Here is a 26,287-nt window from a genome sequence, read left to right on the forward strand (position 1 = left end):
CAGCTGCACAAGCCCCCTTGCCCCGAGTAAGTGAAATCTGTTAGTTCAGTCTAGCTGTTAATACTGTTAAAGGATCCCTTTTGTTTGTTTAAAGGAGCCATAAAAGCTCCACCAATAAGTAATGGGGTGTGTTCTCAAATGCATAAAGTTGGGGTACATAAGCTAATACCTTCAATTCAGTAATCTGTTGTTTAGTATCAGAAATAGGGGGTTCAATTTTGGGGAAATGAAACATTTAAACATAAACATTTTCCTGTAACCTAGCTTAAATTCCAATTCAAATGGAGCCTCTCCTCCAATTATGGAATGGCACTAACATTTCTGAACTCAAATATACCAGCAGTCCTTAAATATCCCCTTACCAATGCTGAAAGCTTTGGCACAGCTGCCTCATTGCCCCAGTGTTACTTGGGAGGAAAGACTAAGAACTTGTAGTGAAAGGTGAGAGGATGAGACAATTCGTGAACAACAGAGTTGGAGGTGCTGCTCGGGCTCCTCCCTTTCAACTGCACCCCACCTTCCAGGCCCAGCCCCTTCTTCCTCAGCGTCACACAGACTCTGCAGCAAAGGACTGGCACGCTTAGCAGGGATTCAACTGTGCTGCTTAATGTACTAACTAACCTGTAGGCAACTGGATACACACATATATCCAGATGTCTATTTCTGGCCTTTGAAAACAGTATAGGCACTGAAAATCAAGATAAATAAAAGGGGATTACCTGACCAAGTTACCTAATACCAAGAACATAATTCATTAGACTAACTGGATATTTCTGATAAATAGAATCCATATCATTTTCTGTGCATTTCCTCAAAGCATCTGTTTGCTTGGCATCCTGAAAATGCTAGCAATCTAAGGGTTAACTGCAAGGGAAGAATTAGTGAAGCAGCTTGATTGATTAAATTGATTTAACATTGAATTGTATAAGTGTTACCTTGCAGGGGGTTGTGTAATGATCAGAACTTCTAAAGGAGAAATATTAAACATAACATACGATGTCAACATTTACAGATGCAATCTGTATTATCCACAGTCTGCAGGCTAACCTTTTTCTGTGTTGAGAGCCAATGCCACACTGAATTTGCAGATTGATTTCTGTGGATCAGCTATCCCTATTGTGTACCTCTGTTGTGACTTGCCCTACTTAAAAGTTTGCTGCCTTCTCCAATTGTGATGTTACATTTATGGGTAACTACTTTTCTGTATAGTCTTCTACAGCCTACACTGTACCACATGCAATTAACTCTCTCAAGTCCCAACCGTGAAAGCAGAGAAAGAAAACACTAATGCACTCGATTCCTTCAGTAAGCTCTAAATGAGTCATGCTGGGAAAAAGGAAAGATTTTAATCAAGTTCCTTAGTATTTTGGTATTTAATTGTTTTTAGTGGCAGTAGGCTTATATAACATGAAAAACCTACATAAAGACATCTGAAAAACAGTATCATATAGAAAGTTAAATAAATTGAATGCATGTGTGGAAAAACTTCCAAGAGATGTTTGTATTATAGTCTCTACAAAGCACCCATGAAGTTTAATGGAAACACACAACAACCTTCTGTATGTGCAATCAGGCCTGCACTAATTCATGAATGTTTTCTTTAAAAAGGAGTATTAAAAAAAATACACAGCAGACAAAATGAGTACTGTGCATTTGAATTTATCATCTCGGTACAGCAGTACACACATAAACATGTGGAAGAGGGTATCCATACACATAGAGTCCACATTTTTAACTGCTTCTTTCTTGAGGAAAATTGTTTTAGCTTTCTCATAATGTGTTACTCTACAGCATGTAAAGCTGTCTTTTTCAGACCTGTTTTGTTAAGTGATGAGGGCATTGCAGGGTTCTAGGGTGGTATGCATGTGTACATGTGTACTTGTGTGTTGTTTTATTTTTACTTTGTTTTCGCAGTCTGGACAGCTACAGGGTCCTTCAGGTTCTGTTCCCAGGGTAGCTTCCCACATAACCATTGCAGCATGCAGTAGCCAAGGATTTCAAGGTCACCTCGTCTGGATGGGGCTAAAACGTGGGGAAGGAGGGGGGAAGAGGAAAAAAAAAAAAGATGAAGAATAAGAACCTCTTCTTAGGAAATAGAAAAGACTTTGACTGAACTAGTGTTGATGAAATATGAAAAAGCCAAATGGGCAAAGTGTTTTGTTTATTCAGCTGTATTAGACCTAAAACGCCCCAGCATTTGGCCACAGTCCACAGACAGGCAGTGACTTGTTACTGTTGAAGTAAGGGTCAGTTTCCTCACCTCCTCCAACTTCATCCTTCCTCAGTCTGGCCTGTCACATGGACTTGATCCCCATGGCCTCTGACATGATCCAGACAGCCCATAACTGAGTACCAACACTTTCTCAAAGAGCCAAGCAGTAAAACAAAGAAATAAATGTCTGCTGCTAAATTGCTAACACATGTTCCAGGAAGTCCATGGGGTCCACATTGGTCATGCAGGGACCCTGTGAGTGCAGACTAAACACTGATGGCCTTTCCTGTTCTCCTACAGAGCTATTTGAACTTGGAAGATATGACAAAACTGCCATCTAGTGTACATTTACACACCAAAGTTGTCTGCTACAAGTACTGTGAATTGTTTGTTTAGAGAGTTGTAGCATAGGCTAAAATGTACTTGGTGTTTAGCAAGTCCTGTGTAAACTTGCCACTATTGCTTCCAAAAAGGAAGTTATTTCAGGAACATCTTATTCTCACTCTGCACACCCCAGATACACTAACTACAGAATACAAATACAGTACATATAATTCAGTCACAAATTAACTGCATCTCCAACCATCTTCTGTGCAGAAAATTGGGTAACTGAAGTTAATCTATAGATTGACTTTTCCAAGAGAAGGGGGGGGGGGGAGGAGGGGGAAGTGCAATACTAATAGAATTGCTATTGCTTGCTGCTATTCAGAGGAAACCAAACTTGAAAAAAATTGAACAAGCAGGATTGTTGTACTATTTCTTCATACACATTTGACTTGCAGCCTATAGTTTGCAAGTTGAAACCACATGGAAGCTGCAAAACCAGGAACTGTTAATTGTGATTACAGACAGACAGGTGTAGAAGTTAAATTTATGCTTTTCCAAAATGAATTTGCACTTTCCAGAAAGAAAAGATTTCAGATTTGTTTGGTACTTTTTGTTTAGCCTAAAGCCTAGTAGTTGAGCACTGTGCTGTTAATCCAGCTGTAAACAGATACCATATTTTATGGGCCTTCATTAAATAAATTCCAGAAAGTCACTCAGCAAACTTATTTTTTAATTTAAAGAGTCATCTGCTAAAAGCTACAGTGCCAACACATCATAACTGTTTCTTGTTACCGTACACACTTTATTGTAAAAGCAGAAGATTAGTTCTTATACATTCTCTATCTTAACTGCTATTAGACTATGGGATTATTAAAGGCCCTTCTATCTAACAGAATGCTACACTATCCCTTGGGTGTCATTTATTTTCTGCACTAGATTCAGCAACATCCTAATGCAAGACTTGGCTCTCATATTAAAATAAAAACACAATCTCTACCACTTGCTGTTCTGTAGTGATTTCTTCAGCCATAAATCTCCTGTTAACTGTGGAACAATTCCATTCATACACATGTGTTCACAACTCCTTTTTCCATTATGGCAATTCCAGATTATAACCATATAAGCCAGCATTTTTGATTGCAGATCCTCTAATTTTCACACAATGCTTTTCTGGCACCTGCTCGTGTAAGATGAGCTACAGAAAGTGGCCTTTGGAGAAAAACTGTCAAAGTTACAATAGACCACTTTTTTCCACTGAGGGACTAATTGATATGAATCTGTAAATAATGCTAAGTCAATTAGATTTCAGAAGCTAACCTAAGATAACTTGTTTTCTGACAAAGCAGTCCCCAGAGAGTAAAGTTTACTTCACAGTTAACAGTTTGGCCATGACTAATTACCTTCTTGCTCACATGCCAATCTTGAGCCATTTTCTGACTAACGCTAGGGCAAAACCATCACAAATAGGGAGACGTGTGCAAGTAAGACTTTACTAGTACCTTCCTAAAGCCACAGTAGTCAGCTAGGGAAAAAAAAAGGTATGTGTAACTAAGCCATACATCACTAAAAAATAAAAGGGGAAATGTTTTACAGAGAGATGGTAAACTCCCATATCACTATCTCCCAGGTCACTGCAAGTGTTACTACATAAAGATATTTACATGTGTTTTTTCATAGAACCACGTGAAAACGTCAATGTTTGATTATTTGATTGTACTATCTTATTCTTTCTCTCTGCTCCTTTGTCAGCTTGGTATTAGAGATGCTAACTTCCACAACTTTTTAAATCATTTAGATCTTTATAAAGAAAGTATTCACTAACTAATCTTTAATAAATTAATATGATCTATGAACAATGGAATAATTAGGGTTTCACCCCAAATAAAGCACTAATACATAAGTTTCAACTATATGTTTACTTGCAAAAATAAATCTGCTAATACAACTGGAGGTTCCAAGAATTCTTGGTAAACATCAACTGACAGAAGTCAATCTGCCTTCATTTTAAATCTGATAGCCATGCAAAAATAAAATGATTCTGCTTGATAACTGTCACAAGAGTATACATTCAAAATAGTACTTATTTAAATCAAATTCTCTTATTTCTCTGTAGACTAAAGACTTGTTGGTGGTTTTTTTCTTTCTTTTTAATAGATATTTGATTTCTGCTTTTCTATTAACCAGGATTTTTTAAATTATTATTTTAGTCTCATATGAAATATTATTTAATGGGAACACATTGGTGATATTTTATTTCACAGTATTTTTATAGTTTAATTTTTTAATTTGAAGATTTAACGCCTGATTCTGTCCTCACTCCTGCCAAAATAAATGAGGAACAACTCCACTGAAGTTAATGAATTAACAACCATGTCAATGAAATCAGAGTCAGGCCATAACAAGTTTAATGTACACCACAAACATATACTCAAAACATGCAGGCACAGGGTTCAATGATAACTCAGAACAACGTAACTGAAGCAATTCACCCTGAGAAGAAAACGTATTATGTATCTCTGTATACTGGATTTGGCAGTTACCTAAGCCCTAATTTATATTCAGATTACTATTTCAAAATAGGTCATAAATGTTATCACACTGGCCACAATATGCTTTCAAAACTACACTGCTCCCAAGAACTCATCTGAAACCCACATAAAAATGGGAGATTTCCTCTATGGCCCTTATTAAGCTAACTTTCTCAAGCCTTTTGTAAGGATCTAGGAGGCTAACGAGTGACAGATGAAATGTTCTTCTATTATATTTAATTAGCACTGTTACATTATAATTTCACCATTAGCATTTCTTTAGATTGGAAGGTTTTCACAAAAAGGATCATTTTAGTTGCTCATATTGCATCTGCATGCAGTGGAACCTCCAATTCTCACTGGCATTACAGCATACAAATTCATGTTAATTCACAAACAAATATAACTCTCAGCCATTAATCCAAAAGCCCATAAAGGAAAGGAGTGTTAACATGACCACAGAGAAATATAATTATGTTAAAAACGTATCATCACAATGTTTTAATAAATGAACTAAAAGTGATATAACTTCTTAACTCAAGATTGAGATGATAAAAAAAACAGACAAATACAAGACTTGTCAAAAATCTGCCTACGTTAGGGGCAAGAGAAAGGAAAAGACCAAAAAAAAAAAAGCTAATAATGAAGTATTGCTTCCCCCAGGTACTGGTCAGTCTGAGGAGTTCACTGCAGCAGGACAGTGACTAACTGGATAGAGCGGGTGGCTACAGAGAAAAGGTTAGATAAATATAGTTAAATTAATGATAAATTTTAATCCTTGGAGGCCATTCCATACAGAGTTATCCAGTCTCAGGCAGGGCAACTGCCAGCAGGTCCAAGAACAATCTCTCCTCCTCTCATGTACAGTTCTGCGCCATTAGCTTGGCATGTTGCTGAAGTACTCACTGACAATAACCACCACCACAGAATGCTGGAAAGAAAAATCCAGTGCAAACATGGTGTCACCACAACAGGACTACAACTCTTCCAGAGAACTCAGTCTGGGACATAGCAATGAGTGACTTTTCCTGCGCCACCTATGGTCTTTCTCCTCAACTCGGATCCTACAGCTATAAACTCAACTGGTCATATGGCTGATCAGCACAAAACATACTGCAGAGCTGGCAGGAGTTCCTGCAGTTGTTCACAGGGAGGATACAACCGCAACTCCCCAGCACTGACCTCACCTTGGGCAGTCACAGAGGTGCCATGCTGACAATATCGGCCTCACAGTCCTGGAGGCTCACGTCCTCTCAAAGGCAGCCTCGAACCTGGAGACCAGCCCGCACATCAGCACTGTCGGTCACGGGATGCAGTCCCAGCACATTAGTTGAATAACTCACTTCAAGACCCACAAAAGCAGGAACACCACTGCCGCTGTCCTGCCATGGCCAAGCTTATGAGCACACTGTGAGCCAGCAGGTCCTGGAGGCCAGAAGTTCCCAAACTGTGATCCTCAAACCTCTTCAAAATAGCAGAGCCGGCCCGGACAATCACAACAGCCTAATGTGCAGACATGTGCACAGCAACCTCCAAACAAGCAGTTACACATATCCACTGACCAGCAAGATCTAACTGCAGAGCCTCCTCGTTTTCATGTTTGCTCTGCTGCACCTGTAATAAAAGAGTGTAGCCAGCAGCAAAATTCTCCTCTAAACATGGACAGAGAGTGAATAATCATCAGGACTGGTGGAATGGGATGTGCTGAAAGGAAGAAGGCTGGGGTCCTTATTTGATGGGGAGAAGTTTATGTAGTGGGAAGGCTGGAAGATGCAAGGGAACTTCACCACAAGATCTGGGTGGGAGATAAAATGGTGGTGGCAAGAGGTGCAGGTACCTGGTCGGAAGTAAAACGTTCCAAGCTTGTAGTAAGGAGAACGTGTGGCAGGAGAGTAGGGACAGGAAATTTTACTCTTCTTTCACATCTGTGTGGCAGAAAAAAAAAAAAAATCATAAAGGTAAGGGGCTGGCAAGCAGCTGTGAGATTCACTAATTTTTTGAATTCCTGGTGTAGAGAATGAGAGCCAAAATTAAACAGCCAAAATTAAACAGCCAATTCCCAGCCACACTCATCAGTTGTGCTAGAAAGTTGTGATGCTCATCATATTATTTTTGCTGCTTCTGGACATTGTTGGCAGGACAGAATAAGCTTACAGAGGTGGTTATAGGAACCTATGCAATCTTCTCCTTGCTAAAGCCTGACTCTTCTTTCGCTTACAACTTCCTGCTCCCTCTTCTGCTGGGCACACATCTCTAATCCAACACTCAGAAACTACAGCATCTTTTTATTTATTTCACACTGCAAAGTTCCACCCATTTTTCACCAGATCAGTTATATTTGCCTTTTATTTTTAGGATTTAAAATTTGTCCTGCACACAGTCTTTGGGAAACACATACCAAACTGCAGCAAATCAATAATTCATTTGACCGACAAAAAAATCCAGCAGGCTCCCTCTGAATCCTAACTACACATGGACAGATGCCAAATAAACCTCTTGATCCAGAGCCATTTAGAGCTCTGTTCTCTGGAAGCCATGTGGGCTCAGAAAGAATATGTTTCCAGGCATAGGTGTTTATATTCTTGCACATCCTTCCTCACAAAATGAACCCAGCATATATTCTAGTCGACCCCTGCATGTAAAAGAAAAGGAAAAATGGACCAGCATTGAGCTATGTTTTTAATATCAAACAGCAACAGTTCTGTCAGACCAGCGGGGAAAGTAAGAACAAGAACTGCAGAGCTTTCCCTACAATCAGCCTGACGCCTGCATTGCTCTGTACAAACAGAGAGTACGGGCATTCAGATGGACCTCAAGGAGCGCATGTTGCAATAACCCAATGTGAGGGGCACAAAGAACTGGCTAAAATATGGCATTAAACATAGCTGCAACTGCCTTCCCCAACACAGAAGATGAAAATAAACACACTTTTGCTCAATGAAACCAGCTCAGACAACACTTATTCACCAGCTACAAAAAAGCGACAACCAGTGGGCCTAATTAAGGCAAACGTCATCAGACATTCTACTTATCCTTAAGCTTGTCAAAAGTCACTATTACTGTCTTAAGCAGCTTTTACTATTCCAGGTGTAGACAGAAGTTCTGCAAGGGTTTTGGTAGGCCCTCTACCCAATGCGAGAGGTGGCAAAACTGCTAATAGTTGCTGTGAAATGTTGTTAAAAGGAAGAGAGTCATCTTGAAATCTATGGCAAACACAAATATATGCTGGAGGGAATTCAACATAGACAGTTCATACTCTTATGTTCATCAATGACAGCAAATTAAAACTGGTCTTACGCACTCAATGCACAGGACCAGAGTATTTAAAAAAAACTCAATATGTTAAGCGCAGTATATCTCCAGAGAAATTAGGTATTGACTGCATGCCTCAGTGAGTAGAAAATCTACAAAAATCCATAGGAGGCATTGATCCAAATATTACTTTTTAACACTAACTATGTAACAATTTTTTAAATGTACACTGGGTGCAGATATAATTCTCTTTAATTATCAATCAACAAACAAAAATGTAGTACTGTTTATACAGTATGGTCTTTAAAAATGAATACAATGAATACACTCAAATACTACTCTAAAACTAACAATGCAGTTGTGCCACATGAAATCTGCATTAAAAAAAAAAAAGGTTTTAAATTTAAAAAACCCACATGCTGGTTGCAATGAGATCCAGCCACCAAATACAGGAATGCTGACGGTGCCAGTCAGATCTTGTGGCAAAGTCCAACTTGGGCCCTGACTTGGTTCAAAGTGAACTCTAGACGTAGACAGGGGATGTAACTGAGGTTGCGACGAATATTTGCAAACACCTGCCAAGTCTGGAAGTCCCCAAGCAGTGCTGTGGCACAGAAGAGCCAGTCTGTGGGGCCCACACACACTGGGCAGAGCAGAGGTAAGCCATGCAAAACTAAAGACAAAACCAGCATGGAGAGCTGGGACACGAGGCAGGGCAGCTGCTCCTAGCCTTTCCCAGCTCAGGGGGAATTCTTCAGTTCCAGCACAAAGTCAAAGCCATCAGTACCATCAGTGTACACCAGCATGCACTGAAGTAACTTGTTTGAAGGCAGCAATTCGCCATCAGCTGCCACAGGAACAGCACATCCGACTCGGCCCTTACCAGAGGCTGTCAGAAGAATACGGACTAATTCTACCACCCAAAAGTGTTACCATGCAGTGGCTGCTGGTAGGAAACTTTCTGGATCTCAGTGGACTGCCTAACCTCTACATTGAGGTTGAGCTGATGAACTGTACAGAGAGCCTGGGGAATAAACAGGCATGCAGCTGAGCTAAACTCTCAGTTCAACTAGGGAAACACCAGTGTTGATTTAAATTAGTGGGAAGTAGTTACATTTCACTGGTGTTATGCAAGGAGGTTATCAGCTTCAAGCATTACAAAGAGGCACTTTTGAAAGCAACAAATTCATAACTTGTTTTAAGTTTCAGCATGTACCTCAAATCGCTGTATATATTCAGGATGCTACTTTATGAGCAAGTCAAAATGTTCTCATTTGTCTAGCCCAGTGCAGCAACTGGCACTATTCAACGTTTTTGAGGTTTGAGATATTTATGTTGCTAAGTACATTCAGGAAACACCCTCTGGAAAGGATCTCATTTATATAAAATAACATTTGAAAATTAGAACTATATTCCATGTGCATTGAAATAAAAAAATACTCCACTCTGAAAAATCAGGTAATACTAGAATGAAGGCTATCTATGCAGCTTCAATTTGCCATCAGCAAAGCAGTCTTTAAACACCTTTCAGAAGAGCACCCCACCTCACTTGGTACATCAGACTGTGCTGAGACTCAATCATAAGTCGGGAGTACAGGAGACTGTTGAGCAAAGCAGCCCTTTGCCCCAGCTGTTGGAAGTCCTTCAGTATACTGAAACATATTCGCAACTCTAAACCTCACAACAAGAGGTGAGATGATGGAAGCCAGTCGCTGTGTTCTGTCATCCGGACCTGTGCAATCTCTGACAGAAGTCGCTACAGATGCATATTTTCCCTGGGATGTTGAGAGACCTGCTGCAAATGGGAACTCTGGTAATTTGACCTTAATGGATTCAGGCTGTTACAAGGTCAGAGCTGAGGCATTCAATGGGAATGGTTTGGATTCTCTGCAACATAACAGATACCACATCATGTTCTGCAGGCTTTTCCGGCAGGAGCATCAGAAAAATCTGTAGATTTTCTGTTTGCAGCTATTAACAAGCAAAAAATTTTCAAGTGGAAGATGGGGTAAGCTCCCTCAAGCTATCTTTCTGAATATTTTGTTTTCTGGAGTCCTCTGCTTTTCACCAATTCCCATCATGGCTTTAGCTACCTGAGGGGGTAATCTAACCCACAGATTGCAAAAGACAACTTAACTCACACTTGCATGTGCACACCTTTTGCCACCCAAGTTTGTAAAATTTCCCTACTCTTTCAAATAAAAGGAATTACCTGTCCTGTAATCACATACCCATCAACAGACACCTGTCCACTAGACAAACTAGCTGCTCTAACTATCCAACTGCCAAATCCCAAATACTCCAGCTTCCACCTATTCTTCAAACAGCATCCACATCAAATACTAGTACATGGCCACATTGCTCACACTACCAGGAAAAACAGCCAGAGTCAGATCTCCAGAAAATGCACTGTATGCTTGGGAGGGCTAGAGTCTGAAACAGACGCTCTCTTCACCACAAAATATTTTTTAGCAGGTGAAATTGTGCAATTGTCTTAGCAGCAAATACTTGACAGTCTTATTTCATTTTTCCTAATGACCAGAGTTAAACGATTGCAGGTTTTAACAGCGCCGGCAAATTATCAAGACCCTCTACATTACATGGTCAATGGTCCTTTTAATAGAAAAAGCAATAATATACAGTTGTTTGTGCCAACTAAAACTCGTTAGAAAGTATTAGTTTAAGGTAACAGTTCAGCAGCTATTAACAAGCACAAATTTCTACAGTTATTGCTTGTGACACTATGATCCTAGCAAAGCTGGCAGCAGAAAACCATTCCTTTTGTTTTAGAAGATCCCAGGGGTAAGGGGGCTGGGGGAATAGGGGAAAGAAAAGTTAACAAAAACAGTGTTTCGTAGCAAGAACCAAAGTTTTTCAATAATCACCATTTTTTTCACTAGCATAACATTAGAATTGACTTTTTGTCTTGCTGACATAGCAACTAAGAAAGTTGTGTTGCATTGACCATATTGATTGTGAACAATGCAGCCATCAGTGGGACTCTGCACCATATATTTTCGATATTGACCTCCCATTCCCTTTTCCATGGCTCTATGGGTCTGCTATTGGATTTGGACTGCAGTGTAATAAACAGCTAAGGTTTAATTAATGGTAAATGAATACAAGACATAGGTTATGACTTTAACTAATTAGGGAATTGTTGAATTAAGTCTGCCTTGGAATGCAAGGCAGTACAATCAATATCCAATAAAAGGACTATGTATGTAATTTACCTGCAAATGTGTTTCCAATACCATCAAAGTGAGTTTAAATAAGTAAGATATATGAAAGGCTACTGGAAAAAGATTTCAAAAAGTTAACACTTTATGGCTTCAAAAAAGGTTCTTCTCCTTGCTGAAGAAATGTCATCTTGAAATATCCTCCCATAACACAGATGGTGACACTCAGACACAGCTCTCCCTAAAGGACAGTGCAGCCTCGAAACATTTTTCCTTGACAATGCAACACTAGCAAATATTGCCTCTGCCTCTATAGAGTATAGCAAAAGCAAACCAGTACTCCCAACATGAACCAATTAAGTTTAATAGCAAGCTCTTCTTAGGGCGTCTTGGTCCGCCTTCCAGTACCACACGTGCAGCAGCCTTTCAGTTTTAATCGTGCTGCCCCTCTTCCCCCACGAGCCTTGGAAAAGCCTTCCCAGGCACAAGAAGAGGTCACCACACAAGGGTCTGATCAACCCTGAGCAATCCCCAAGACTACTTCTATTGTATACATCAGCTCACACAGCCTGATTACTCATTCTGTAATCACTCCTCTGAAATAAAAAAAAAGAAACCTACCTACTCCCTTGTGGGCATCTACGCTGGTAAACTCTATTGTCCCATTATGGCCCTTCCTAGGATTTTCCTGATACTGTTTGTGGTTCCCATTGGGACAATATCTGTAGGAAAGTCCATAATCTGCAAGATAAACCTGGAAGACATGAACAGACAAATGAATAATGCTTTTGTCCTTTGAAAGTATAACCTTTATAATTAAGTCTTAAGAAACTGATAGGTTAAGGACAGCCTTAGATCTAAATTTTATTAAACCAAATGGTGCCTCAGGATAAAATATGTACAACTGGGGGCTATAACAGCTGCCCTCCCCATTTAAATCCTTCCACTACTATACTCTTATCTTATTTCAGAGTCGAGCAGAATTTCAGTCTTTTTATTTTGTTCCCAAGCTCTCTCCTCTCCAGGTGGGAATCTAGACATCATAAATTGCAATATGCCTTTTATGTACCCTCACGTTGCTTATGGGACCCCTTCCCCTCCTTACTTAAACAGGAAAATATACACTCCTGTTCAAATTTTCCAACAGCTGAGACTGTACAATTTCATAACAGCAGTGCAACTTAAAATCCAGAGGAAGCAAAAGGCAGCAGCTTCCCCCAGCCAGACTGGACACAGGGCTCCAGCGCTAACAGGGAGTGTGACCACAGGGCTGCTGGACATCAGCCTAACTGTAGTCTCATCTTTCTGAATGTCACTGTCAGTAACTTCATACTGGCAACAACTATTTAAACATAAAGTGTAAGATGAAACAAAGCAAAACAACTAGCCCCCCTCAACCCAGAAAGCAATCTTAGTAAATCACTCCTGAATTTATAATAAATTTTAAAAAGGCACAGAGCCAGTCTTCACTCTAAGTTACTGTGAAGCAAATCCATGGAGCTAAATCAGCGTAAGAGAAAAAAATTTGGGCCCCCACTGTGTATACTGCAGCAAGCTCATGCATTCTGCCCCACTTACCTTTCCATCCTGGCACAGGTGATTTTTTTTTTTTCCAAGATGCTTCACTGTAGCTATCTAAATAACCAGAGGGAGGAAGCCCCACAGTTCTGAATGACGTATCTGGGAGATGCACTTGCATATTCTTGGGACTTGACTGTAAAAGTATTAACTGACTTTAAACTTAGTCTTGCTCACTTTTATGGTATTTGAAGCTGAAAACAGTACAGCTCAGGAGAGCTGAATTTTACTTTCCATTCTTCTGCTGGCTGTCAAGACAAACCCAAACATGCCATCTGGCTCCTACGCCTCTGTAGAGAACTATACGCATAGCGCATGTGGTGCTGCATCTATGTCAATTCTGCCACTCGCATGATTTAGATTAAGGGCACAAGTCCACTCTATGAAGTTCAGATTAACAAGTTCTACCCTCCAACAGGGGTAGACGTAATACATGCACATGGTCAATTACTGCAGCGCAGCTGACAAGCAGTAACTTGTTGAAACCAGCTGGAATTTAATCACAGTCTGTCCACCCCACAATATCCCATAGGTTATTTTCTCACTCTGTCATTTTCACACTCCCACCTGGCCTTTGCCCCTTACATTGACCAGTTCTCACATTAGGTAATTGCTTTTTTTATAAATATCCAAGTATGGTACCTTCACTTAAGAGAAAAAAAAACAACACAGACTGTTATTATATTGTCATTGGAACTGATCTCTTGGGCAAAAGCTAAATCATCTGAAGCCATATAAAGATCATTTCTACTAAATCATATTATATTATAAAGAAAAACTTTTTCTTATTCGAACCTTAGTTTTGTTTCCTTTTTAGCTAAGAAACAGTTTATCCTATAAAAGTCTAAAATAAACTCTTCTGGCACTTACTTATGATTTAATTATGTCACTCCTGGTAGAGGAAAAACAAACAAACAAAAAACCCTCAAGAAAACTTAACGCATTATTTTGTAGCACATTCTGTTGAACTACTGATTCCTGTTTGTGCTCCAGGCAGCTTCAAATCCTGGGATGGCTGGTCTCTTGGTTTTACTGTTTCTGCTGCAGGATCTGTGCTTATTTGGAGCATGTAAGCTGGGATGCAGCACTCACTTCCTGCAGGGTGATGGCTTTTAAGATTACCAGTGATGTTTTTTACCTGACAGACTATACAAACTGTGATACAAGATTAAAGACCGTAGGCATGTTTAGAAAATCTGGAACAAGGCATAAACTTTGTTGGGTTGACCGATTTGATTTTCTCCTGTAACCATTCTCCAGCGTATTCCTGATGCTTTGGTACCTGTCCTAATTGAGCCCACAGCCAGTGTGAGAGAACTAATTTAAACTACCCTAATATCAAGTTTTGCGAGTCTTCTGCATCCTTTGTGGGCTGGGAAGGACAGAGTAGGCTAGAAGGTGCATTCTTCCCAGGCTAAGTGGTACATTCTGGATTTTGCTTGACTATAGCTTTCTGACACGTACAGTTGACCAGATACAATAAGATGAAATACAGAACAGATTTCAACCTTTAAAAATTCAGGTTATGCCTTATATTAAAATGAAATGTTAACTGTTAGAAAAAACAATACAAGAAAAGCACCTCTGTCAGCTCTGGTTCTGTTTGGGCTGGGAAAGCTAGCTTATGTGATAGACCCTCCCATATGGCAGCCCAGCCTTGGTGGTCTCTCAAACTATCTTAACAACAGGGCATCTAGAAAGTAGCCACAAATATTTGCTAGTCAAACTTGAACTATGTAAAAAAGTTACCAGTTATCCTACAGGTAAATCACAGTAACTCTTAATCCATTTTTAAGCAACAGATTTGCTTAAAATACTTTCAGTAGTTGTATCAGCAGGGCAGTTTAAATTTATACTGAAAAACCCCTCTAAAAGTGAGAAGCAGCTTTAGGTTATCCTGCCTTGACTGATGGTGGCAAGACCTGGAAACCAAGAAGCAATTACTTCTTAAAGCCACTCACATGCAATTGCAACAACATCTATGATTGTACCACAGTTTGCTCCAGAAGTTGGTCATGAGTGTCATTAGCTGAGCCATTTAATGCTTCCACAACTGTCACATCAGATTTTTTCCACAAATATGCAACCAATGGTAGCCTGTCAAGGCAAAGCCTCTTGGCCACCAACAAATATCAATCCCCTTCAGCTTGTACAAAACCAGCAATGCACTGTTACAGCCTTGCCACAACCATTATCAGAACGACTACATTATTTTAAATTAACATTAACTTCATTTCATCAATTCTCATTACAACCCTTTCATCATTAAAAAGATATATAGTTCTTTATAGCTAGTTGTCACTTTTTTATAATGTAACACAGCATGCCCTTCCAAATTTGCTCAGAACATGGTGGGTAGGGGTGGTTAACGAATTGGTAGGTTGTTGTGGTTTTTATAAGGTTATAGGGAGGGGGAAAAGAAGATGAGTATTAAAGAATATTGAGAAAAATTAAGTCAGGGTTAATATGTGTTTCAATACCATAAATATTTTTCATCTGTGTGCTTTTTTTAGGAACAACAAAACAAATAAGAACAAAAAGAGAACAAAACATATGCAGAGTAAGATAAACAAGACACTTGAAACAAGAAATAGTAACATGGATGATGAAGGTGCAACAGGGACATAAGCCGAACAGCTGGGTTTAGCTGTGTTACACTGTACACTCCTTCCCACACACTTAGCTATTTTAACTGTTGTTTTTGTTCAAGTTTCTCTTTTTTACACATCCCATTCTGCACTAGACTCAGCAGTGCTTAGCACAGTCTGTTACTAATAGATTTTGTTATAGATTAGAAGCCAGATTTCTAAAGTCTTTGCACTTAATTTCATGCAAACATGAATGTGCCCATCTTATTCAAGCGAACAGCCACACAGGCACAAATAATTATTTATGTGCACAAGCAACCAGCCATAGATTCGGCAGTCCTCTTGTCCTTTCTGTGCATGACTCCCTCACAGTGCTTTATATCTGAAGTGCTAAATATCTGCTAAACATAAAATTCTTACAACTTCTATACATTATGATATATAACTGCACTGATCTGGGAAGTCATAAGTCCAGCACTTTGGATTCTCATGGCATTCTCTTTATCTTGAAGCACACCTAGCAGGAGATTTATCACTGAAAGGATAACAATACAGTGGTTTTCTCCATAACTTTCTTTCCAGTGGTTCCACTACTAGACTTAAAGCGCTGTAAATAATTAAGTAGATACCTACTAATAAGAGGCAGATTGGTTGCTAATGGCCACAGCACTGTCAGCTTCAGTTGGACACCACACTACAAGAAGTCTAAAGCTAGACTGAAGTCCATCTTGGGACAGGAAGTCTGAAGTATAGTACTTGGGGCAGAAATAGCATCTTTCACAAAATAGAAGCCAAGGAAGGAGGAAAGCAGGTTAAACAAAGGAGAAAGGGGAAGAAATCTTCTGTGACTTGTCAGTGGCAAGTCCCGATGCTGGAATCAATTGAACTCCAACATATTTGGGCCATTACTACAAAAAGAAATTAAACCAGTATAAACAATCCTATCCAAATGTAGCAGTAGGACTGATGAATGAAAATTAAGGCTGTCTGATCATGAAGCTACATCTCAGATCAGGGGCATAGCCAGCATCCATGAGTTAAAATTCAACTGTTTCTCTATGGTATCTCTGCATACTGTATCCCTCCTAAAAACATAGGAAGGAGAACAGAAAAGATTTTCCTTTTTTTCAATTCATCTGTCATACTAAACTAAAGAGCAGGAATGACAATGATTCATCTCACAATGAAAAATGGCTTAAAGTTGGAATTGTTTTCAAGCATGTTTTTACCATATGATCAATGTGTGAGCTCTGTATCTTCTATGCTGGTCCACTGAAAGCCAGTCTTAAAAGTTAACATTTTGAAACATTTTTGTATTCTTTTTCCCTTTTTGGTTAGGGCTGTCTATGATAATCAAGTCTGAGAGTTTTATTCTGTAACTGTCTTGTCTAAGAAATGCTTGAAATCAAAATCAGAACTGAGATGCAAATGTAATTAAAATTTATGGCTTAAAAATCCAAATAGGCAACTTCTTGTGCAGACCTGAGTCTGCAACACTGCAGCATGTCTGCCCGTATAATCCATGGGGGGAGGGGAGGGAAGAAAATACTGCAAGAAAATTGTTTTGAAGAGGCCTTCTTCCAAATCTTATTTCATTTATTAAAAACCTCTGATTTTAAGCTTGTTTGGTGACCACTTGTCCTTTTTAATAGTATCACAATTAAAACGAGTTTCATGGATTTGAATTTCTCTTTTAGAGTCTATATCAATAATGTTTATTCTACTTTATCATACAAACTGTTACTGGTATGCACCAAATTATCTTTAACTAGCTGCAATACTGAAGACAGTGCTTCACTTGTTCTGTAATTTATAGATCTGATCACTTCCAGTTTTCTTTCAGGCCTCTCTGAGATTCATGGGCTGTGTACTTCCCTCAGTACATCACTCCTATTGTCAGTCATTGTGCTGCGTCCATGTTCAGAAACATATTGACTAGAGAATTGATCTTTTGACCTGTAACTCACTGAATGGCCTATCTCCCTTCTACTGAATAGATCTGCAGCAAGCTGCTCTTTGAGGTCCGTTGATTCTGATCTTCTAACCATTTCTAAACATCATTTGGAGGTCACAGAGTGACAGGACCTTTACTTTATTTGTTTCTCTGTCTTGCCACAGAAGGTAGGGGACAGCAGTATGGATTTCACACATTCTTTCAAAAAAGGGGACTATTCTATTTATTGGCTGTGGTGTAAATTTACCAGGTTAATTTACAGGAGAGAGTAGCAGCAGAAAGTCTAACATAGAAAAATGGGGCTTTTTGGAACTGCAGGAAATCTGTGACAAATTTGCACATAAGAGTACACACGAACAGCCACTAAATGACAAAAAGACACAAAATTGACTATAAAGGTACACATACTTTTTTGAACAGAGATTTAAGTCTCTTCACCAAAAGAGAACACAGAAATACATTTTGAATAAGTACTTTTTTTTTTTTTAAGATATTAGTTATGTGTTTCTTTAAAAAAAAAATTAGAATTAGAGAACACTTCCAATTTATTTTCTCTTAAAATCCTAGACCCTAAAGAGCAAGAACCCACTAGCATAAAATTCTTAACAAAAACTCACCACAGAAATTGTTTGGTCAGACAGCTTTATTATGCCAAATCCTGCTGGAGCTACAGGTCTCTCAGCTTGTATGCCTGAGTCTGAGTTTGCCACTGGCTAGATGCTCTCACTCCCTATTTATGAGATTAGGTTGATCGCTTTACCTCTCAGTTCCACTGTTTTAAAAAAAACAAGACCAATGCAATCTAGCTATCCACCATTTTAGCAGAGAGTAGGTTGGACAAAACACTTCACAGGGATTTGGTAGCAATAACAGTGTCTGAGGTTTTATCTGAAGTATCTAAGGTTAGTACAAGATTGCCAAATTAAAATACAGCATCTCTGACAACAGTTTAGAGGATACAGGACAGGATATTCCATATTGTTGTCATAGTCAGTCAATGGCAATGCTCCACAGAGCTTCCCAAAATACTGTTCTGGTAAATACATAACACATTCAGCTCACCAGCACGTTATAAAGACAGCTTGATTTGTAGAAAAGGCTGTCGCAACATCACAAAGTCTTACATAGGAACTGGATGCATTTGGAATAGGAAGAAGCAACTTTCATGGCAAAATTGCATGCAAATTAACGACACATGCAGAGAGCCAGGACATGACAAATGCAAAATCATCTGTGCAAGTACACATGTACAGTTCTGAATACCTGAATCTGTGTGACAATATTGTCTAGTACTACTCCTAACCCAGGTAAAGAACATTTATTGAAGTATGGGGGCAGACAGCACATCAGAGTCAACAATTCCAGGGGAAGGATATTCAATTAGTGGCATATGTAGATCTGCCAATTTTAAAGTTTTAGCCATGGTGTTGGTGAGATTATTCCTTCTTTTCATGCCCCACAAGCCACAGAGCATACATGCTTCAAGATATTGTGCAAGCTGTGTCTGGAAAATAATTTTTTATTTGACCAGGAACAGTCCCATTAAACCATCTGCCCTGCTGTGTAAGCTAAATATAGTACACATTACCTTACAATACATGGTTGTAGACTGGTACAGTATAGTATCACGGCTTCAGTGAAATTAGCAGACCTGTGGCCACTTGCTGTATTTTCTGGGGACCATGACTGGGAAGTTTATCTGAATAATACCTGAACAGCTCTAAGTTTTCTTAAGCATACAGAAATGAAAGTTTAATTCATACCTTACAAATCAAGCAAATATTAGAAATTCTGTCCTCTTAGCTCTTCTGAATGAGAATGTGAATTTTAAAATGTTGTATACAATAATTCCAGTGGAAAAGAAATTTTACTGAAACAAAATTCTACACAAAGCCTCCCAGCAGTAACATACACTTTGTACATGTTGAGCTAGGAGCTAGTTAAACTGGAATATCTATTGATTTCTTTTATTTAATAAATATAACTTAAGTCATATTTCCACCTAAAACCTCTGTCCAGTAACTCACAAATACCTTATTTCTAATCTGTCAATGAATTTACTACTTGTGAAAACAAAATACTAGTATAGCATGATCTTCATGCAGGCAACATGAGAAACAAATCAGAAAATCACCCCACAACCTGGCCAATTCAAAAGCAGCTGATCAAAGTCAGCTACGTGCCTTAAAATTTTATGATTACTGTAAATGGACACTTCCAAAATGACTTAAATGTGAAAAACAGCAGCATATCTTGCCGTCATAAAAATACACAATAGCCAAGACAAAAAAAGTCATTTGAGTTATGCTAATGGGTTTGGGTAGCAGATCGTTTTGCCTCTAAATAGCCTCCTTCTTTGGATTCAGCAGGCTGGTAAACACCATAAACTGAGATTATGTACTAGCAGCTACCACTGTCTAAAAACATGGTTGTTTTAAACAGCCATGATAGTTTTCAAACTATGTGTTTTAGAAAGCTGAATAGTTAAATTTGACTCAACCATTTCACTTGAAACCTGTAAAAATGCAGATATAGTTCAACACTTCAACCTCCAATGGCAGTGAGCTGTTCTGCAAGATCTGTTTCTTCATCACTGCAGTAGAAAAACAAAAACTGAAAGAAAACAAGTATTGCTTATGCTAATTATATTTAAGTGAAGTTAGAGATGTCCTTTTTTCCTAAATGATTTTTTTTTTCCAAGAAAAAAGCATACTTAGATTTGATTAACTGAAGAAAAAAAAGACATCATAAGAGCATATGGAGTATGACAGGATCAAAAGATTTGTTTCAAAATGTTTCACCAAAACGCTTCAATTTCAAGGCTAGCTTTAGGCCTGTTATATCCACTACAATGAGCAAGACGTAAGAGTTAGTGGCATGGAAACACAATTCATGACAATTATTAGAAATCTAGAACTTCCCAAGAATGAAAAAACAACAGGCCACATCCTTAAACTCTACTAATATACTTAAACTAGCATGACCTAGAACAGCAATTAGGTCCTCTAACTTATTCTCTTGATTAGTTTACCAATCCATACCAGTACCCCAGTCAGCAGAGCACAAAAAGAACAAAGCAGAGTTTTGTCCTGCTTCTTTCTCAGAACTTAAGCTCCACAGAGCCACTCTCAGATTTGTCATGAGAGGATGTGAATGTTCATGCATAAACTTCTTTTAACATGTGAATTGTTAATGCAGAATATACATAACTTAAAACTATTAAACAGTTATAAACACATTAGAGTTAACAGCCTAGATAAGTAAACACGCTTACCTCATGTGGATTGGTATAGCCCAAAAGTAGATTTGCTGCTTTAATGTCACCATGAACATACTCATTTTCATGTATATATTCCAAAGTATCCAACTAGGAAAGGATTTAGGACAGAAAAGAAAACATCATCATCTTCTCCACTCTGCCCCTAACCCTACCAGCAAATATTTCTCACTTATACAGTGAAATCAAGGGCTACACAGACCGAGCTGAGAAATTTGTTTTGAGTTAGAGCACAAGGACTACCCACTCTGTCCACAGGGTCTGCTCCTACCAGGCACATAGCTGATGGTAAATCATAAACAAGCCATATTTTGCCATGAGGTATCCCTGTGTAACTACCCATGAGTATCAGCTTCTAAGGTCACAAAACAAGAATGATACTAGTACTTTATAAACACTGGAGGAAATGTTGAGAACAACAAGCTCTTAAAAAGAACATACTCAATCAGCCCTGAAAGTTTATATTTGATCCTGCCAATTATTATTTGACTTGCATTTCATGTCACCATCCCCCTGCATCATCATCATCATCCTTCTTCAGCCCCTTGCACGTGTTTGCACTTGGCAACTCATACAAAGGACAATCTAGTCTTGGCTTTTGGAGAGTACAAAGAGTGTTACAAGTTTGTCAATTATGTGACTACAAAGGCCCTTCACTTTTTTTTTTTTTTAATTATTACTATTATTTAGGTTAGAAGGAAACTTTGGAGATCTCCCGTCTAAACCCCCTGCTTCAAGCAGGACTAATGTAAGTTAGGTCAGGTTGTACGAAGGATTGAATAGTCAAGTTTTAAAAGTCCCCAAGCATGGACATTTCACAGCCTCTGGGAAGCATGTTCCAGTGCTAAGACACTCTTTCTGCAAAAACTTTTCCTTTACACTCAGAGTTCCTCTTCCTGTAACTTAAGACCGTTGCCTCCCATTTGCTGTGCACCTCTGTTCAGTAATAGCACAAATGATATTACAAAGGAGCATGTATACAACCTTCTGTTAGTATGTGCCAGTCTACAAGCATTTGAAAACAAAACTGTATTTGCAGACTAGCCTAATCTTGGCCTGTACAATCAGTGTGTTCAGCAAACACACTGAAAATTTTGCATTCAGGCATGCAATTGTGAACTTTGACAAATATGGATGTCTAATACAATACCCTTCAGACACTGAAAAAAAAAAATCAATACATGTGTAAGCCTATTCTCATATGCTTTAACATCTCAGTCTAGACATACATTTTGAAGTGTATGGTCTATGTTTTAACCTATTAAAAAAAATTCTGTTTAAGCCCACCAACTTCCAGACTGCAGGGGGTCTCGATTTTCTACATAATACTCATTTTATTTAAAAAAAAAAAAAAAAATAAAAATAAGAAAACACATAGCATTTACGCATGTTTAATTCTAAACTCAAGAGCTACCTAAAGGAACAACACTAGAAAGATAATTTTCTAGCTGAACTCAGCAAGTTTGAGACATAGCAATTTCCTCTCTCTCTATACATACCATTCGTGCCCCAAGTTGCAGAACAGTCTCCTTCTTAAATCTCCTTCCACAATCTTCAAAGATTCTTTGAAGGTCTTCCCCCAGCCTCTCCATGACCATGAATCTATAGCTATCAGGAAATACATAAAAGGGAGGAATCCTTTAAGACAAGACTGCAAGTTTGTGTCAGATTGAAAGGACTTATCTCGATTTTGTTGAAAATGGATCTTCAGTCAATTTGAGGCTTAATTACAATTCATCTTGTTACCTTTTTCCCTTGTACTCAGCCAAGCCTGATCCCCAAAACACTGGAATTCCTAAACATCTTATTTTTTTGAGATTCATCCATTTTCTTACTGTAATAATAAAAAAAGATAACATTGGGTTAAAGGTAGCTAGAGAATTTCAGGTTTGGTGTGGGGTTTGTTGTTTTTGTTTTAGCTATCAAGCCAAGACTTTAAATGAAACAATGAAACAAATAAGGCTTATTTGGCAGGCTGTGTAGCAAACAATTCAGACCACAACTTTACTCTGAAGTTCTCTACATTCTGCAAAACAAGTTTTTTGTTCTAACAAACACTTTGTTCCCTTAGAAGGCAGATAAGCAATTATCAATAGCTGAAGAAATAATTCCTTTAGAAGCTCTACGCTATTCAATACAGAATGCTTCAAGCTATCAAAAGTGCTTATGTCTACCAGCAATCTAAGTCATCTAAAGTCTTTAGAACGGTTCCCATGAATAAATCACATCCATGCTTAAGTGTCTGCAGAATCAAGTGCCTTGATTACTACTAAATCCTGTGATGATTACACACACTCTTAGCTCTGCACATGGAAATAGTTACTAGCAGAAATATGGTCACCAATTAGTCCATGTAGTACCTCTGTTCTAAGGCTGGCCTCTTTCCATTCATCGTTGTGCACTCTGAAATGCACACATAATAAATTTGGCATGTTTCTGTTCTCCCTTCTGATCAGAAAGGACAAGGATGACATCCAAGTAAAGAAACCTATAGCAATCTAAAATTATTATAGCACCAACTAGGATTAGTTCAGTGCATGTGAAATGAGTTGGCTATCAAGCTCTAAAGCAACACTTCTTATTAGAAGCAGTTAAACCCAAGCTTGTCCTTAAATCTACCTGAACCAGAACTGATATACTACTTACTATGTTCTTGTTTTGCAGCCCTCTGGTAAAATTTCAGTTCAGAAAATAAGGGTCCATTTTCAAGATATTCCTATTGAGAAATAAACAAACTTAGTATCATAAAATGCATTAGAAAGACAACAGTTTATAAAGAAAAGTGTATGAGAAATTCAAAGGGGATGAAATCCCTTTTTTTCCCTACCTCCCATATACCATACCATCTGAAATGTAACTTTAATAAGCAGCTAAAAAGAAAAGTTGTTTCGCAACACATTTTCATAAACAACTCTGATTCCTTCAGGAATTATTTAAGACACTATTTTCAGAAATACTGTAGATCAGGTGCGTCTAAGTTCATAGTCTACTTTTCCTTACTAAACTGTTGAGGGTAGTAATCAAGGAAAGGAAAGAATGAAGTCAAGGAAATACTGTGTGTCACAGAAATGCCAAATATAACCCCAAGCAGGGAAAGTATATCAAGATATAAAAAAAACAGGGAAAAAAACAAAAGCCACAAGCATGCAATACAGACCCAATGTTGAAAATAAGGATAGATAATTAAGAGAAAGAAACGCATACAAGTTAACAATATAGAAATGAGATCTACATATTACCACTTTAATTACATGCACTGCATCATCTTCTACAGGAACATGAGTCTGAGGGGAAGCTGCAAAATGAGAAAGAGATGGGTATCAAGCTGTATGCAACAAAATGTAATTGCAAACAAAGACCTACCTAACATTGCATAAGGTGACCAAAAAAACCCATGACAAAGATATCCAATGTTTTGTTTGAATTCCTGCTTTTAAAGGTCAGAGTTTTGCCAAGTTCAAAGAAAAACAAAATGAAAACAACACGCACACACAGAAGTTTTAATCAACAAGTACAGAAGCAATTTTAACCCACATTCTCAGAACTCTCTCCTTCAATGCTAATTAAGGAGTAAGCAGGATGTCCCTATTGCACGTTTGCACCACAATGGGGTATTCCATTGTAACAGACTATGTTTAAGTCATTCCAGTCAATTGGATAAGTTCTGTATTTGGTTGCTGTCAATCCACTGTCGTGACAAAGACCCCGCTTAAAAGTTGTGACCTACATTATGCCTGTAGACAGGATTGTCTGCTTTCCTCTATTACAAATTAATTTGGCCCTAGAACCTTGATTTCTATTCTGACATAATTTAGACACCGGCCTAAGTTAGGGACAGCACAGCCACCACCTACCTAAAGGGGAGATGAGGGATTGTGCCTCTTAGTGCAAGTAGAGATTTCAAAACAATAATTGACCACATGTGCCAATTACAGCCCAGGAGACAGAACCTCTCTGCACAGACAATGCAATCCTATTTTCTTCTGACCCTGAGAGAACTATCAGTTCTCTCTGATACTACTGAAGCTACATGCAGCTACACTGGGATTAAAATTTAATGAGACTAAATCATCTTTTAGAATCATCACTGAAAAAAAAATAAAAAGAATACAGTTCCTAGGAGATAAGTGTCCCTTTCAAACTTCTTATAATGATCAAATACCAACAACAGTCCAGGTGTGAAGCACTTCAACTATCAGCACACACAAAAATAGACTAGTTTTATCCACATAATAAAAATCAAGTAAACTTGGACCTAATCAAACATCCAAGCTTTCACCTTTTGATGGTCAGTGCATAAAAATATTTTTACAATGAACAGACTCCTTCAGCTGCCATCTTCCTTCAATTCTATTCAGCACCTGGGTTGAATCTGGCAGCATACACACCCCAAACACCTGCAGGCTCCCCACTACCTTCTGCTTGACATTTCCCCATGTGAATGCTTCTGTGCTAATAACACATTAAGATAAAATGAACATATCCTAAAACAGTAGCTCTGTAAGGTGCAAACTATCCGTAGACTCAAACGGGCAGCAGTCACATTCAGAATACAATTTAAAACTATCATACAACCAGGAAGGAAATTTTGGTAAACTGTGTTCTTACCATATTATTCTACAGAACTGGGAATTAAGGCACAGGTGCTTGAAGTCTTTATCTTTCTCTGCCACATGTAGACTATGAGTTAATAGCTGAAGACATTAGTTTAAAAGGAACACATTCCATATGTTTTCATTGTATTCAACAACATCACATTACCCAAACAGAATTAGATGTCCTCCCTTACTGACACAGATCAGAAAAGAACCTGTGTATAAGGAAATGTATTTTAATACCAAGTTACTTAACAGAGTTTTGATAGGTATAAAGAAGTATCAAATTTAAATGTATTTGAAAGAGTCTGATCTAACTTCCCTGCAGACATCTTGACATTTTATAAAGAGAGGCCTCATTCATGGTAATCTGGAACAGACAGTAACAGCTGTCAGGGTAATGAAGAAGAGCAATTAACGGGAGGTAGCCCAGCAAAAGGGCCTAACCCCCATGGTTCTTACACTATGCCAGTGTGGATGCTTTTTGGAGTCACACTGAAAGAACATCCTGAAGAAAAATAAAACCAAAACTAACTGGCAATCATTACAACGTGAGAAGGAAGAAGAGTCAGACAAAGCTCAACAACATACAGGAACAGAAGCACCACAAAATGAGTAAAGTGACATTCAAATCCACAAAAGGAGAAATGGTATTATTGTTGTTTTTACTGCACATACATGAAACAAGGCATAACATTCACAGTTAATAACATTCTGAACTTCTTACATAGATAATGCTTAGACAATTAATCTCATACATACAGATAAGCAGAAGTTGCATGCATACCTTTTGTTAC

The 26,287-nt window shown here is 38.4% G+C and overlaps 1 protein-coding gene across 3 annotated transcripts in view; it reads right to left on the reverse strand.

Moving 5' to 3' along the window:
* Positions 1–26,287, reverse strand: part of VRK2 (VRK serine/threonine kinase 2) — a 46,700-nt gene that overhangs the window by 11,181 nt on the left and 9,232 nt on the right. The window contains exons 3-10 of one of the 3 annotated variants that reach the window (XM_069787649.1): positions 24,135–24,190; positions 23,542–23,611; positions 22,642–22,729; positions 22,395–22,503; positions 20,893–20,985; positions 13,077–13,133; positions 12,120–12,252; positions 1,902–2,022 (exon numbers count right to left, since the gene is read on the reverse strand). In XM_069787649.1, the coding sequence (XP_069643750.1) occupies positions 1,902–2,022; positions 12,120–12,252; positions 13,077–13,133; positions 20,893–20,985; positions 22,395–22,503; positions 22,642–22,729; positions 23,542–23,611; positions 24,135–24,190 (727 nt within the window). The remainder of the gene's footprint in view (positions 1–1,901; positions 2,023–12,119; positions 12,253–13,076; positions 13,134–20,892; positions 20,986–22,394; positions 22,504–22,641; positions 22,730–23,541; positions 23,612–24,134; positions 24,191–26,287) is intronic. The other 2 variants (XM_069787650.1, XM_069787651.1) reach the window with 2 other exon arrangements.

Source organism: Haliaeetus albicilla, chromosome 7 (assembly GCF_947461875.1).
Source record: "Haliaeetus albicilla chromosome 7, bHalAlb1.1, whole genome shotgun sequence".
Lineage (NCBI taxonomy): Eukaryota > Metazoa > Chordata > Aves > Accipitriformes > Accipitridae > Haliaeetus > Haliaeetus albicilla.